Source organism: Mobula birostris, chromosome 2, assembly GCF_030028105.1.
Source record: "Mobula birostris isolate sMobBir1 chromosome 2, sMobBir1.hap1, whole genome shotgun sequence".
Classification (NCBI taxonomy): Eukaryota; Metazoa; Chordata; class Chondrichthyes; order Myliobatiformes; family Myliobatidae; genus Mobula; species Mobula birostris.
Genome location: NC_092371.1, coordinates 60302758 through 60316478, shown reverse-complemented (window position 1 = coordinate 60316478; position 13721 = coordinate 60302758). Strand labels below are relative to the sequence as shown.

The following is a 13721-nucleotide window of genomic DNA, read 5'->3' as shown; positions in this document are numbered from 1 at the left end:
ATGTAACTGGAAAATGTAGTGGACAAATCAATTAATTATAGGTCTCTGTATGACTCACTACATGCAGGTCCCACCACTGTGCTGATTCCTAAATTGCTTCAATGTCTAAGCTGGTGCAGCAAGTGTAAAATCAATTAATGTTGTCTTTTCATCATCTATGTTGCCTTCGTCTTCCTACTCTGCCTCTCCATATAATTTTGTTTGAGTTTCTGAAAGGGGGAGAAAAAGCAGACTTTGTGTTATCGTGTACTCGGGAAGATATGAGGCACTTATTTAAACCATCAGCAGCTTGCAAATCTGTGAGCAGGAGCTTCAGATGTACGTCTATTATGGCTATTGGTTGCAACCTTTCCTTTGGCATTGGTCTCAGCTCCTGGAATTCAGGGATGGCCAGCACTGACTCATCCATCGGGATTTAGACATGTGGCCATGCCTATTTTGCTCCATTTCCCTGCTCTATTTTACTTAAGGACTGAGCATCAACTTAACGAACTTAACCTTAACTTAACATCCAGTCAGTGAACAGTATGGTTCTCGCTAGCTGGATGCCACAATCATTATATTCAGTTGGTATGCTGACTGCAACAGAGAATGTGTTTAGTACACATTACCATCCTGCCTTTTTGGTGACAAGAATATTGAAATTAGTGTTCCTGCTCTCAATATAACTGCATATTGTAGTGTATCCGACTTACACAAACTATTCGTCCATTTTAGATCCTAAGACATTGCAGCAGAATTAGGCTTTTCAGCCCATGTGCTCCACCATTCCATCATAGCTCATTTATGTCCCACTCAATTTCTATTCTCCTGCCTTCTCCCTTTAACTTTTGACATCCTTACTAATCAAGAACCTATCAACCTCTGCTTTAAATACAGTATACCCAACGAATTGGCCTCCAGAGCTGACTGTTTCCTTATCATCTTTTTGATGAGAACTTTTAATCTTTCTGTGCCAGCTTCTGGACTGTTTTTTATGTAATCAGATCACCAGTCAGTTCCGTCATCTCTGATCAGGCAATTCCTGTAGGTCCCTGAACTGTTCACCTCACTGTTCGGGGCTGCTTCTGGTAACTGAGTCTATGTTACCCAGCTCTTAGCCGCAGCAATCCTTCACTTCACATTCTCATTCTGCTCTGTTCGATTAGGGTTTTTTTTTCACTTTTCTTCCAATCTTCTCTGCAATCTCTGAAAATTCAATGTAACCTTTCCATGATTTAAGTTGGTAAGTGGACCGGTTTCCTCATTTATTATGTTGTGCTGCAAGTCTAGATCAATAACTCCTTCTATCATGTGCCTCTGAAGGGGTGGGGGGGAAGGGGGGAATAAAACTCTGGCTATCCTGTCAATTGAATTCTCAGTGCCTTCCCAATTCTCTTTTCAGTTTCATTTTTGATTCAATTTGAACTAAAATTAAGATCAAAACATTCACATTTCCAACATATTCCAAGAGGTTTATATAATGTTGCAGCTCTTGCTTCTCCAAAACTTGAAGATAATGAACCCACAATGACCTGGCTGCAGCCTCTACTTACTGACCCCTGCTTTCCAGCTTTTTGCACTCATCCTGAAATTTAGAGCGATTATCAAAAATAGAAAGTAGCCCATTTTCATCAATCAGCAGCCAGTTATCGCCTGTTCCTGCTCGCAATCCAGTGATCCTGGATGGTACAGTTTGCAACCATTTGGCTCAATATTCGAAGGAATCCTCAGCTGCATTCAAATCTAGCTGTATACTACTTTAGGATACTTTTAATATTCTCTCATGGGATGTCAAGTCAACCTTTAATACCATTCTCAGTTGCCCATGTTTGTGCTTCAAATAAGGAAAATGGAAAGTGCTGTAAATACTAAACTGGCTGGATTGTAACTGACTGGTTGCATTACCATCTGGTGTGGATGCACCAACGTACATGATCGGTAAAAGCTGTGGAAGGCTGTAAACTCAGCCAGCTCCCTCAATGGGCACTAGCCTCCCCACCATCGAGGACATCTTCAATAAGCTATGCCTCAAGAAGGCAACATATGTCATTTAGGACCCTCACCGTCTAGAGCATACCCTCTTTGACATAGAGTCACAGAAAACTACAACACAGAAATAGGCCATTCGGCCCCTCTAGTCCAAGCCTAACTATTATGCTGCCTAGTCCCACACCCGAACCCGGAACATCGTCCTCTATACCCCTCCCCTCCACGTATCTATCCAAATTTCTCTTCAGTGTTGAAATCGACCCCACATCCGCCATTTGCCCCAGCAGCTCGTTCCACACTCTTACCACCCTCTTAGTGAAGAAGTTCCTTCTCATGCTCATTTTAAACATTTCACCTTTCACCCTTAACCTACACCCTCTAGTTACAGTCTCATCCAACCACAGTGGAAACAGTGAGCTTGCATTTACCCTATCTATACCCCTCATATTTTGTAAAACTCTGTCAAATCTCTTCATTCCCCTACACTCTAGAGAATAAAGTCCTAAACTATTCAACCTTTCCCTATAACTCAGGTCGTCAAGTCCCAGAAACAACCTTGTAGGTTTTCTCCATACTCTTTCGATCTTGTTGACATCTTTCCAGTTCCTTCTGACTATCAATATGTTGAACTCTGGATAGATCCTCTGAGATGTGAATGCCAAGGAATTTGATGCTCACCATTTCCATCTGACCATGTGTCCACCTGACTGACCCCTGAAATCCACAATCATTTCCTTGGTCCTGCTGACGCTGAGTGAGGGCTGTTGTTGTGGCACCACTCAATCTGCCGATTTATCTCCTTGCCTGCATCTGAGATTCAACGGTGGTGCCACTAGGGAACCTATGGCCTTTAAGCTGTGCCTAGCCACCTGGTCATGAGTGTACAGAGTGTAGAGCTATGGGCTCAGCACACGTTCCCGAGGTGCGCCTGTTTTGGCTTTCAGCAAGGGGGAGATGCCATTACAGATTCGTGCTAACAGTGGTATCCCAGTGAGGAAGTTAAGGATCAGACGGAAGTTCAGAGCCCCAAGTTTTGAAGCTTGATGATTAGCGCTGAGGGGAGGAGGTTGTTGAATGTCAAGCTATAATTGATAAAACAGCAGCCTGATATACATATTCATGTTTTCCAGGTCTTCAAAGCGAAATGGACAGCCAGTAAGACTGTGTCTGCTATAGACCTATAGTGGCAGTAGGCAAATTTCAGAGGCTCCAGGTCCTTGCTTAGGCAGGAGTTAATTCTGGCCATGACCAACCTCTCAAAGCACTTCATCACAGTAGATGTGAGTGCTACTGGGCAATAATCATTGAGGCAGCTCACCCTGCTCTTCTTGAGGGCCAATACAATTGACGTCCGCTTAAAGCAGGTAGGAGCCTCCGAGTGCAGCAGTGAGGGGTTGAAGATGTCCTTGAACATTTCAGCCCATTTATTGACACAGGTTTTCAGTACCCTGCCAGGTACACTATCAGGGCCTGACACCTTGCAAGGGTTCACCCTCTTTAAGGATGATCTGACATCGGCCTTGAGTAGAGAGATCACAGAGGCAGCATTAAAGACTGTAGGCTTTTTCCTTATGTGGAGGCCAATGATTCAACCTCTCAGCCCTATGGTTGAATACGTAGTTGGTTTTCTAATTCTACCAGTTCATTGGAATCCTAGGGATTAACCTATGACTTTACCTTGGATACGAATTAATCTCCATAATTAATCTAAATAATTTTCTTATGTGGGGAATTGGTTTTGGGTTTTAGCTTTGAAAGACAGCTTGACTGGTACATGCTGAATTCATGTGTAAATCGTATCTGGAATGATGAATAAGGACTGTAAAATGAGAAGGGCTAGATCAGACTCAACAAGCATCTGTGCAAATTGTGGTTTTGCAACAACATTTGCTTTTAACCAGTTTACTTTGAGAGAATTTGGATTGACTAGATTTGTATTCACTGCAGTCAGCAAGCGCCACAAGGAACTGTCCTGTCTCCACTGTACACCTCAGACTTTCAGCTCAAATCAGAGTCTTGTCACTTGTAGAAGTTCTCTGATGACTCTGCGGTGGTTGGGTGTATCAGAGATGGGCAGAAGTCAAGGTACAGAGGACTAGTGGACAAGCTTGTGGAGTGGTGTGGAAGGAATCACTGCTCCTGAATGTGTCCAAAACTAAGGGGATGGTGACTGATTTTAGGAGGAAGAGATCTGTGGGAGAAGAAGTTGCTGTGTTGGAGGAGTACGAATACTTAGGTGTTCACCTTGACAACAGACTTGACTGGAAAACTAACACCAAGGCTGTTTACAAGAAAGGTTGAGCAAACTGTATTTTCTAACAAAGCTGGGATCCTTCAATGTGTGCAGCAGGATGTTGGAGATCTTTTACCAGTTTTTTGTAGTGAGTGCAGTCTTCTTCATAGCTTTATGTTGGGGCAGCAGCATCAGTGCTGGTGATGCAAAGAAAACTAAATAAACTCATCAAAACAGGCTGCATCCATCTTTGGCTACAACCCAAACTCTTTTGAGTTAGTGGTGAAGAGGAGGTCACAAAACAAACTATTATCCATTGCAGACAATCAGGCACATCCTCTCCACGACCTACTGAATAAGCAGCGGAGCATCCTTTCAACAGGCTCATTCAGCTCTGCTGTCACAAGGGTCATTATAGAAAATCTTTCCTACCAAACGCAATAAGCATGTACAACAGTTCATCGCTGTGTGACAGGAGAACACACATTATAGTACAATAGAAACATAGAAACATAGAAAATAGGTGCAGGAGTAGGCCATTCAGTCCTTCGAGCCTGCACCGCCATTTATTATGATCGTGGCTGATCATCCAACTCAGAACCCTGCCCCAGCCTTCCCTCCATACCCCCTGATCCCCGTAGCCTCAAGGGCCATATCTAACTCCCTCTTAAATATAGCCAATGAACTGGCCTCAACTGTTTCCTGTGGCAGAGAATTCCACAGATTCACCACTCTCTGTGTGAAGAAGTTTTTCCTAATTTCGGTCCTAAAAGGCTTCCCCTTTATCCTCAAACTGTGACCCCTCATTCTGGACTTCCCCAACATCGGGAACAATCTTCCTGCATCTAGCCTGTCCAATTCCTTTAGGATTTTATACGTTTCAATCAGATCCCCCCTCAATCTTCTAAATTCCAACGAGTACAAGCCCAGTTCATCCAGTCTTTCTTCATATGAAAGTCCTGTCATCCCAGGAATCAATCTGGTGAACCTTCTTTGTACTCCCTCTATGGCAAGGATGTCTTTCCTCAGATTAGGGGACCAAAACTGCACACAATACTCCAGGTGTGGTCTCACCAAGGCCTTGTACAACTGCAGTAGTACCTCCCTGCTCCTGTACTCGAATCCTCTCGCTATAAATGCCAGCATACCATTCGCCTTTTTCACTGCCTGCTGTACCTGCTGCCCACTTTCAATGACTGGTGTATAATGACACCCAGGTCTCGTTGCACCTCCCCTTTTCCTAATCCGCCACCATTCAGATAATAATCTGTTTTCCTATTTTTGCCACCAAAGTGGATAACTTCACACTTATCCACATTAAATTGCATCTGCCATAAATTTGCCCACTCACCCAACCTAATAGTCTCAGCTTTATGATTTCGTGAAGTATTATTGCACAGTCTTGCACATTATTGAACATTGGTAAATTATTATTGTGTATATTATTATTCTGTATTTTATTATTATTATATTTATTATTATTGCCAAGAGTGTTTTTAAATGTTGCTGCTCTAACAAAATAATTTCCCATTCAGGATCAATAAAGTACTTATAATAATTATTATTATTATTAAAAATGAAAGTGATTTCATGGAAACATACAGAATTCTGTCAGTCTTGTTGGACTGTTTCTCCAATCTGGGGGTTTAGGACAAGGGGATCACAGTCTCACGATCTGGTAGGATAAGATGGTTTGGACTGAATTGGGGAGATTTTTTTCTCATTCAGTGATGGTGAATTTGTAGGATTCTCTATCGCAGAAGGCTATGGAAGCCAGTCACTGACAATATTTCAGAAAAAAAATGACAGATTTCTAGACACAAAGGGTGTCAAGGGATATGGTGGGAGAGCAGGATTAAAGTGCAATAAAACTCTGATAATCTGCTATCCAATCATTCATTAATCCCAATGATTTGGTATCTGAGAGGTCAGGTGATGTTTCCTGTGATTAAACTCCTTATTAACTCACTGGGACCCATTCCCACACTCATTATTAACTTACCTGAGTCCTGTTCCCACACTCCTTATAAACTCACCATAGCTTATTTCAATATTCCCTTTGTACTTACCAGGACCTATCTCTGTCTTCCTTACAAACCTTAAGAAGTCCCATTCCCACACTGATTTGGAACTCTCTAGGATCTCATTCCCATATTCCCCTTAATGACTCGGTTTTCTCTCCCACATTCTCTTCAAACTCACCTTGTTCACTAAAAAAAAATGTATGAGAGTCTGATGTAATGTCTGGGAAAAAGTGGATTGTGTATAACTAAAATTCAATAGTCTGTAAAATATGTTAGCCTGGCATCACCAAAATCCTGAGGTACCCATAGTGAATAACAGGGCAGGCTTGAAGGGGATAATGACCTATTCCTACATATCCCATTCTATGTTTCTATGTAACATACAAAATACTGGAAGAACTCAGCAGGTCAGGCAACCTCTATAGAAATGAACAGATAGTTGGCGTCTTGGGCCGAGTCCCTTCTTCAGGACTGAGCAATGTTTCTTTGTATTCCATTTTTCTGTTTAATTGACTTGAATTTACTTAATTTTAGCTGTTCAATTGTAGGCACTGTTTAAATTTGTGTAACTTGTATCAGGAATGATTTTGACTCAGTCTACAACAGGTCATTAATTACTTATGAAAGAGGTGATTAAGTACTCTTTGGCCATCTAAGGGTTTTTACAGTGACAGTTGAACAATTGTACAAAATAAGTGATTATAAATTTAAGCATTATTTTGTTTGCATTGCGTCTAAAAGTGTCAAAGTGATGGTGGACTTAAAAGATGTTCAGGAAAATGGAATCTGTGTTTAGTGAGCTACTTGTTTATATATTTAAACTTTTCCTTTGGTCTTGGAGGGTCCCACTGGAGGAAAGCTCACACTGAGCCAATATTTAAAAAGAATTGCAAGAGAGCAATGGGAGGTCACAGATTTCTTATTTTTATACAAGAAGCAAACCCTGCAAATTAGAACTGAATACAGAATGACTGTAAGTGCACAGCAGTACAGGGAGTAATTCTGAAAAAGGAACAAGGAAAAAGCATTGACCACTCGTCAGATCTGGTTGTTCATATTACCAGCATTAAACTGCATGGCATGGAAAGCATGTACTTAGAATACATTATGTACCTAATTTATGACCATTCAATGATACTGGTTGTGTATAACCTTTCTACCATCACTTCAATATCATGTCCTCAACATCAAAGCAGTTCTAAATAGACAGTTTATTCCCTTGTCCCAGATTCACAAGTGTAATTTAGAATGGTTAGCGTTAGTTGGAGTTAACTACTCCAACCAAAGCCAATTGTTTGTTGATTTTAAAAAAAGCACCGTAAGGACCTTTGAGGCTTGATGGAAACAGTTATGCCCAGAAATTTCCAGGTAGAGAATCCTGGACTGCTAATTTTCCTCCTCCTCCTGCTCAGTACTGTAAGGTATCTTCTTGTCATCCTTGTCATTCTGAAAACAAAATGATCACCCACTCGTGAGAGGCAAAGTAAACGGGGTACCTGGAGGTTACAGTTCAGACTGAGATCTGCAGGATTTCTTGATATTCTGTCTAGCAAAAATTGGCTATAGTTTAATTTATTTATTTATTGTGATACTGCATGAAATAAGTCTTTCGTGCTGTGGGAGAAAATCCACACGGTCAAGGGGAGAAAGTACAAACTCCTTACTTGCAGCAGTGGGAATTGAACCCAGGTCGCTGGTACAGTAAAACATTGTGCCAACCTCTATGCCACCATGCCACCCAATGATGAAAATGATGTTATAGCTGGCAGAGGGTTGGAGGAACCTGATCTAGCAATATTCCAGGGAGTGTCTATCAAAGATCTGTGTTGAAATCAGTTATTAGGAGAACGTGTTGCAGGTTCTAATTTGATAAAAGTTTTCACGAAGAGTTATAACTAGAGATTGGAGAAATAGCTTGAAGGATTTAATTCTGGACTGCAAGCATAAAACTTTTGAGAGGAACGTGCTCTTGTGTTTGAATAGAATAGCTCCTGAAAGCAGTAGAAATAAGAGAACAAAGAGAATAAGAAAATAAAGAAAGTAAAATAAAGAGAATTGATCTCATGTCATTGATGTGAATGCATTGACCATTACAAAATAAAAAATGTTACAACTTGAATGTATAGAAGTGACCTTACCCAATTCTAAGAAACCAGTTTATCAAATAACAAAAAAAACTGAACCACAGAAGGAGATATTGGCACAGATGATAAAAGCTTGAAGAAGTAGGAGTGACTAAAGAGTTAAAATAGGGTTGTCAGAGAGAAAGTTATAGATGTTTAGGGAAAGAAAGAGCTAAAATCCTAGATGGATCCAGCCTAATGCACAGCCTCAACTATTGGAGCAAAGAAGATCAGGGATATGCAAGAGAACAAATCATAAGAGTAGAGATGTTGAAGTAGATAATAAATGTAAAGAGGAATAAGGGCATGGAGATATTTGAAAATAAAATTAAATCAAGACATTATCAGACCAGGATTCACTGTATGTCAGTGAAAACAGCCGGTAGGACCATGCATAAGGATATGGGTTATGAGTTCCAGTTGCATTAGCCATCCGCAACTCCATTATAAAGGTTTAGATTCATGCCTATTATATTCACATTTCATTGCTGGTAGAGAAAGAAATGTGGTGAGACACAGAAGTTGAAGAATGCAGATAGTGTCAAGTTTGATGGATGTTTCAGAGGTGAATCTATGAGTCTTCCACCACCACCAGTAAAATTCACACAAAGTGTTTTTGGAAACCATTTTCCTTATAACGATCATCCCCACAGGGAGAGAACTAAACTCAAAATCGTCCTTGATATTGGAATGATGCTGCAGCTGCCAACCTCTCCATATTAATTATTATGAATTAAGATGATTGAAGTATTACATGCAGTATGCCACCATTCAAGATTAGTTATCAATCCAAAATATAAAAACAATTAGGTCTTGGTGGATGTAAGAAACAAAGGAGCAAGAATTTACAAGCAATTACCTATCCATTGAAATAGCAATCAGCAGTTACACTCTGTGTGATGTTATCATATGGCCATTTCAAATGGAGGGCCACCTACAGATTAAGTTTAAAAGAATGGGAACATAATTTTGTCATACCAGCTAAATATCAGGACAAAATGCCAATTAGCCATGGCACAGGAAATCAACTCACTCAATATGATTTCATCTCAAAAGCATCTGGGGAATGGGAACATGTTTAATAATTATGTTAAGGTTCTTCTTTACCCATTTACTGAGAACCCTCTTCTTGTTCTGCGTTAGGTGAAATGTTGCAGGTATTGGCCAGATGATACTGAGCTCTATGGTGATATTAAAGTAACGCTGGTCGAGTCTGAACCCCTGGCGGAGTACGTTATTCGTACTTTCACAGTTCAGAAGGTATGCAATATTTATGTAGCTTTTGAGCTATACGAGGTTTTAAAGTGCACAACCAGATAAAAGTGGAAGACCTGAAAATACACTGGCAAAAGATGTAACACTTTGTTCTTATATTCCTGATATAATATATGAACACAAGTAAAATAATGAAGCAGATGGTGTAGTATTTCCTGAATGGAGCCTTGCACAAACATTCCCATATTGTACTATGGGATATTAGGCTGCTCCCTTGTGGAAAATATCATGTGGTTGATATAAAAATGCTGAAGTGAGCAAAATAATTCTAATCAAAGTTTAAAGTTCAAAGTAAATTTATTATCAAAGTACGTAGATAAGAAGACAAATTGTGCAAATAATTTTAAATAGTAAATAAATAATACTGAGAATATGAATTGCAGAGTCCTTGAAAATTAATCTACAGGTTATGGAGTCAGTTCAGTGTTGAGGTGAGTGAAGTTATCCACACTGGTTCGGGAGCCTGATGGTTGTAGGGTGATAATCGTTCCTGAACCTGATTGTGTTGGACCTAAGGCTTCTGACTGATGGTAGTGTCCTTTGGGCCATTTACCCTGCTGTCCACTACAGTTGGGGTTTATTACAGTGATGGCTAATAGATTTTCACAACACCCTGAGCCAAGTACACTGTGATTACCACCAAGGCATCCAGCAAGGAAACGCAAAGAAAAGCAATTCAACTCAACCAGGTTCTCACGTTCTCATAGAGCCTGCAAACATCTACACACAGCTCCAAAAGTCAATTAAAATAAACAGAGGAATTGAATTTATAATTAAAATTAGCTTTTTCATCATTAATTAGAGGAAAAAAATAATCATGGCTGGGGGCTGAATCAATTAAGTGTGCAGTCTGTAACCAAATGGTCACATGCAGTCCCATTCACTGAGAAATTTATATCTGAAAGTCGTGTCTATTTGATATAGTTTGTTTTCTCATTTTTTTATTTACCAGTTTTTCCCAGGTGAATCTTATGGTCTGAAATTTAATTATTCAGTTTTCTCATTGATGAATAATTCCAAGGTCTTAACACCAGGAGGTTGTATGAGAAGCATAAGAACATTTTTGATAAACAGGAGTTAAACTTCATGGGACAGATTTTTGCCTGGAGAAAGATGATTCGTGTCAATGTTTGCATTGTGCAAAATATCTCAATGACCTCAAGAGTTTAAAGAATCTGTACTCCTTTAAGGCACTTAAATTCCATGAGGTGATCCAGGTAGAGACTTTGATATTATTTGACATATTTTCCAACTTTATGCATAATATACCTTAAAGAAATGGTACAAAAATAAGTTTCTCCACCAGGGTAGAGGTCTGCGTTAAAATGTAGCTCTAAAATGTCTGAACAAAGGATGTGATAGTTCAGTTTTACAAGGACAATACACTTAGCAGGTAGCACTGATTTACTTAAATTTGCACCTGTGGTGTTTCGCTTTTTTATTGTCTGAGTATTTTGTTGTTACGTCGTATGTGTGCTGAGATTCTAATTGGACATGTCCCCATAGATAGAGCAAAAAGTTCTTTATGTCAGTTTTCTCTATTACATGTGCACTCTTTTGACATCTTCCCTCACACAGAGACACCGGAGTATGCAATTCACAAACCCACAATATTTAATTAGTCTACTATATGGAGGGAAAACCACGGATGCAGGAATTGAGAACTGGTTTTATTAACCAACATGGATGTTCATCGCAATGAAATAGCACTGAGGAAGATTTACAACATTTATAACCATTAACTTTCTCAAAAGGTTTCAGGACACTATGATCATATATGCATGATATCATGCACTCAAACTGCTTACTTCTGTATTCTTTAGTAAAGTTCCTTAAATGCATTAATTTTCTGTTCCAGTATTGATTTATAATGATTCCATAAATGATTTGTAATAGTTCAAATAAATTTAGTTCATTATCAGCTTTGAGGAAAATTGATGTATGATTTTACACGTCACACCTTTAAAATGAATAGATACAATTATATGCAATATATCTAAGATTAAAAATGGACTAAATACTATTCTGAAGCAAAGTTATGTATTTTGCAATGATCCAGGCATCATTTTATAAATTACAGAATTTTTCACCAAAAACCATCAGATATATTGAGCTTATCTCAGATTAATGGCATACATTGTAGTAAATTAGACAAAGAACTTTGATGGCTCATATCCACAATTTTTATTTCTATACAATAAAAATAGGTCAGTGTTGACAAAAATGCATTAAACCAATCAAAATCCACCTATTACACTTCTCACTATATAAATTGATAATTAACTAATTAAATCATATTTTACTCAGAATCTGAAATATGTTTATGAAAATAAAACTATGAAGAAGATATTAAGCTTATTTCATACCCAAGCGTCTCATGTCTTGACTAAAAAGAAAATAAAAGTCAAACAGCTCACTTTCCTACAGTATGGTCAGAAACCTGTTCATGTGTCACCTTAAAGTTCACCACTGTAATCAGCTATGATACACGTACCAGGAGTTCTACTGCTTGAAAAACAAGTTAACCTCACATTATTCAGCTCTGTTTGGTGACACCTCTGAGAGGAAGTAAACCCACACACACTCAAGTTAATGACTACCGTATCAGATAACATTTGAACTTGGTATTGTGTGGAAATGAAAGACAAAAAGGACAAAAATGTTTGAATATTTGTAAACATCATATTGTAAGATGAGAAAAGTTTTTTGTAATTTCTTTGCTGAAATAAAAGCACAAAATATTACAAACACTCGGCATATCTGACTGCACATCTGTGGAAAGAGAGACAGAATTAAAGTTGAAGGTTGCTTGGCCTGAAACATTAATACTGTTTATTTTTCCACAGATGGGCAGATACCGGTAATTCTCATTTACTGAGTGTTTCCAGAATTTGTTGTTATTGTGTAAAATTTCCAGTATCTGCAGTTTTTGAACTTCTTTATCTTGCTGCCCTATGTTCAAGTGTGTGTATGTATGTGTGTTTCTGGGAGAAGGGTATTACAATGCACACTGTTATGCAAAAGTTGTAGGCACATATCACATAGCTAAAGTGCCTAGGACTTGCACAGTACTATATTTGTCAACATGGAGCAGAGTACAAGTTTGTAAATCCGGCGGAGGCACAAAGGATGTTGGGAATAGTGAATCTGGAGTGCTGCGGGAGGGGTGTGGGACAGGTGGCAGAGAAGGAGGGCCAGGGGTGAGGGGTGGCACAGGTACAGAGACACCCAGCCCTGAGATACCAGGCAAGGTCATTTGATTCCAACCAATGACTTATTGATCATTACAGAATATCTCTCTGGTGCTTCCTGCTCCCTCCCCTCTTCCTTCCCCTTTTCCCAACTATGATTCCCCTCGCCCCGCCCCCTTTCCACGCTCAGTCGGCAATAGAGACCCATATCAGAATCAGGTTTATTATCACTCACGTATGTCATGAAACTTGTTTTTTGTGACAGCAGTACAGTGCATTGCATAAAATTACTACAACACTGTACAAAAGGCTTAGGCACCCTAGATATATATGTGTGTGTGTGTGTGTGTGTGTGTGTGTGTGTGTGTGTCTCTAAGACCTTTACGCGTTACTGTGTATGTAGTTAACTACCAATATAGAGCTACCAAATTTTCATTCTGTATACTGAACAGGAATGTCCAGCCCAGCTGAACTTAGGAGCAGACTGGAGCTGGTCTATCACGTTCTGGTCTCATATATTCCTGCATATCCCTTGTTTGTGTCTAAATAATATTGTATGAATGAAGAGACTTTTTGAAGTTGAACATCCTGTTTATATGACAACTTATCCCTTGTTTTTATAGAAAGGCAATCACGAAATTCGGGAGATTAGACAGTTCCACTTCACAAGCTGGCCTGATCATGGAGTACCATGCTATGCAACCGGCTTACTGGGATTTGTTAGACAAGTAAAGTTCCTAAACCCAAATGACGTTGGCCCTATTATAGTACACTGCAGGTATGTCTCAGCCTAAGCATGTATTTTATTCTCTTTTTTAGTATTAGTTTTATTACATAATTACTGGGAAACATGATTATTATGCTGTTTACAATAGCAAGCATCACTGTTTGATCAATCACTTTT

The 13721-nt window shown here is 39.3% G+C and overlaps 1 protein-coding gene across 3 annotated transcripts in view; it reads left to right on the top strand.

The window, feature by feature from the left end:
- The window catches only part of LOC140187024 (receptor-type tyrosine-protein phosphatase T), a 1622799-nt gene that overhangs the window by 1582125 nt on the left and 26953 nt on the right, over positions 1-13721 (top strand). For all 3 annotated transcript variants that reach the window (XM_072241892.1, XM_072241901.1, XM_072241888.1), the window contains 2 exons: positions 9495-9611; positions 13441-13595. In XM_072241892.1, coding sequence (XP_072097993.1) covers positions 9495-9611; positions 13441-13595 — 272 coding nt within the window. The remainder of the gene's footprint in view (positions 1-9494; positions 9612-13440; positions 13596-13721) is intronic.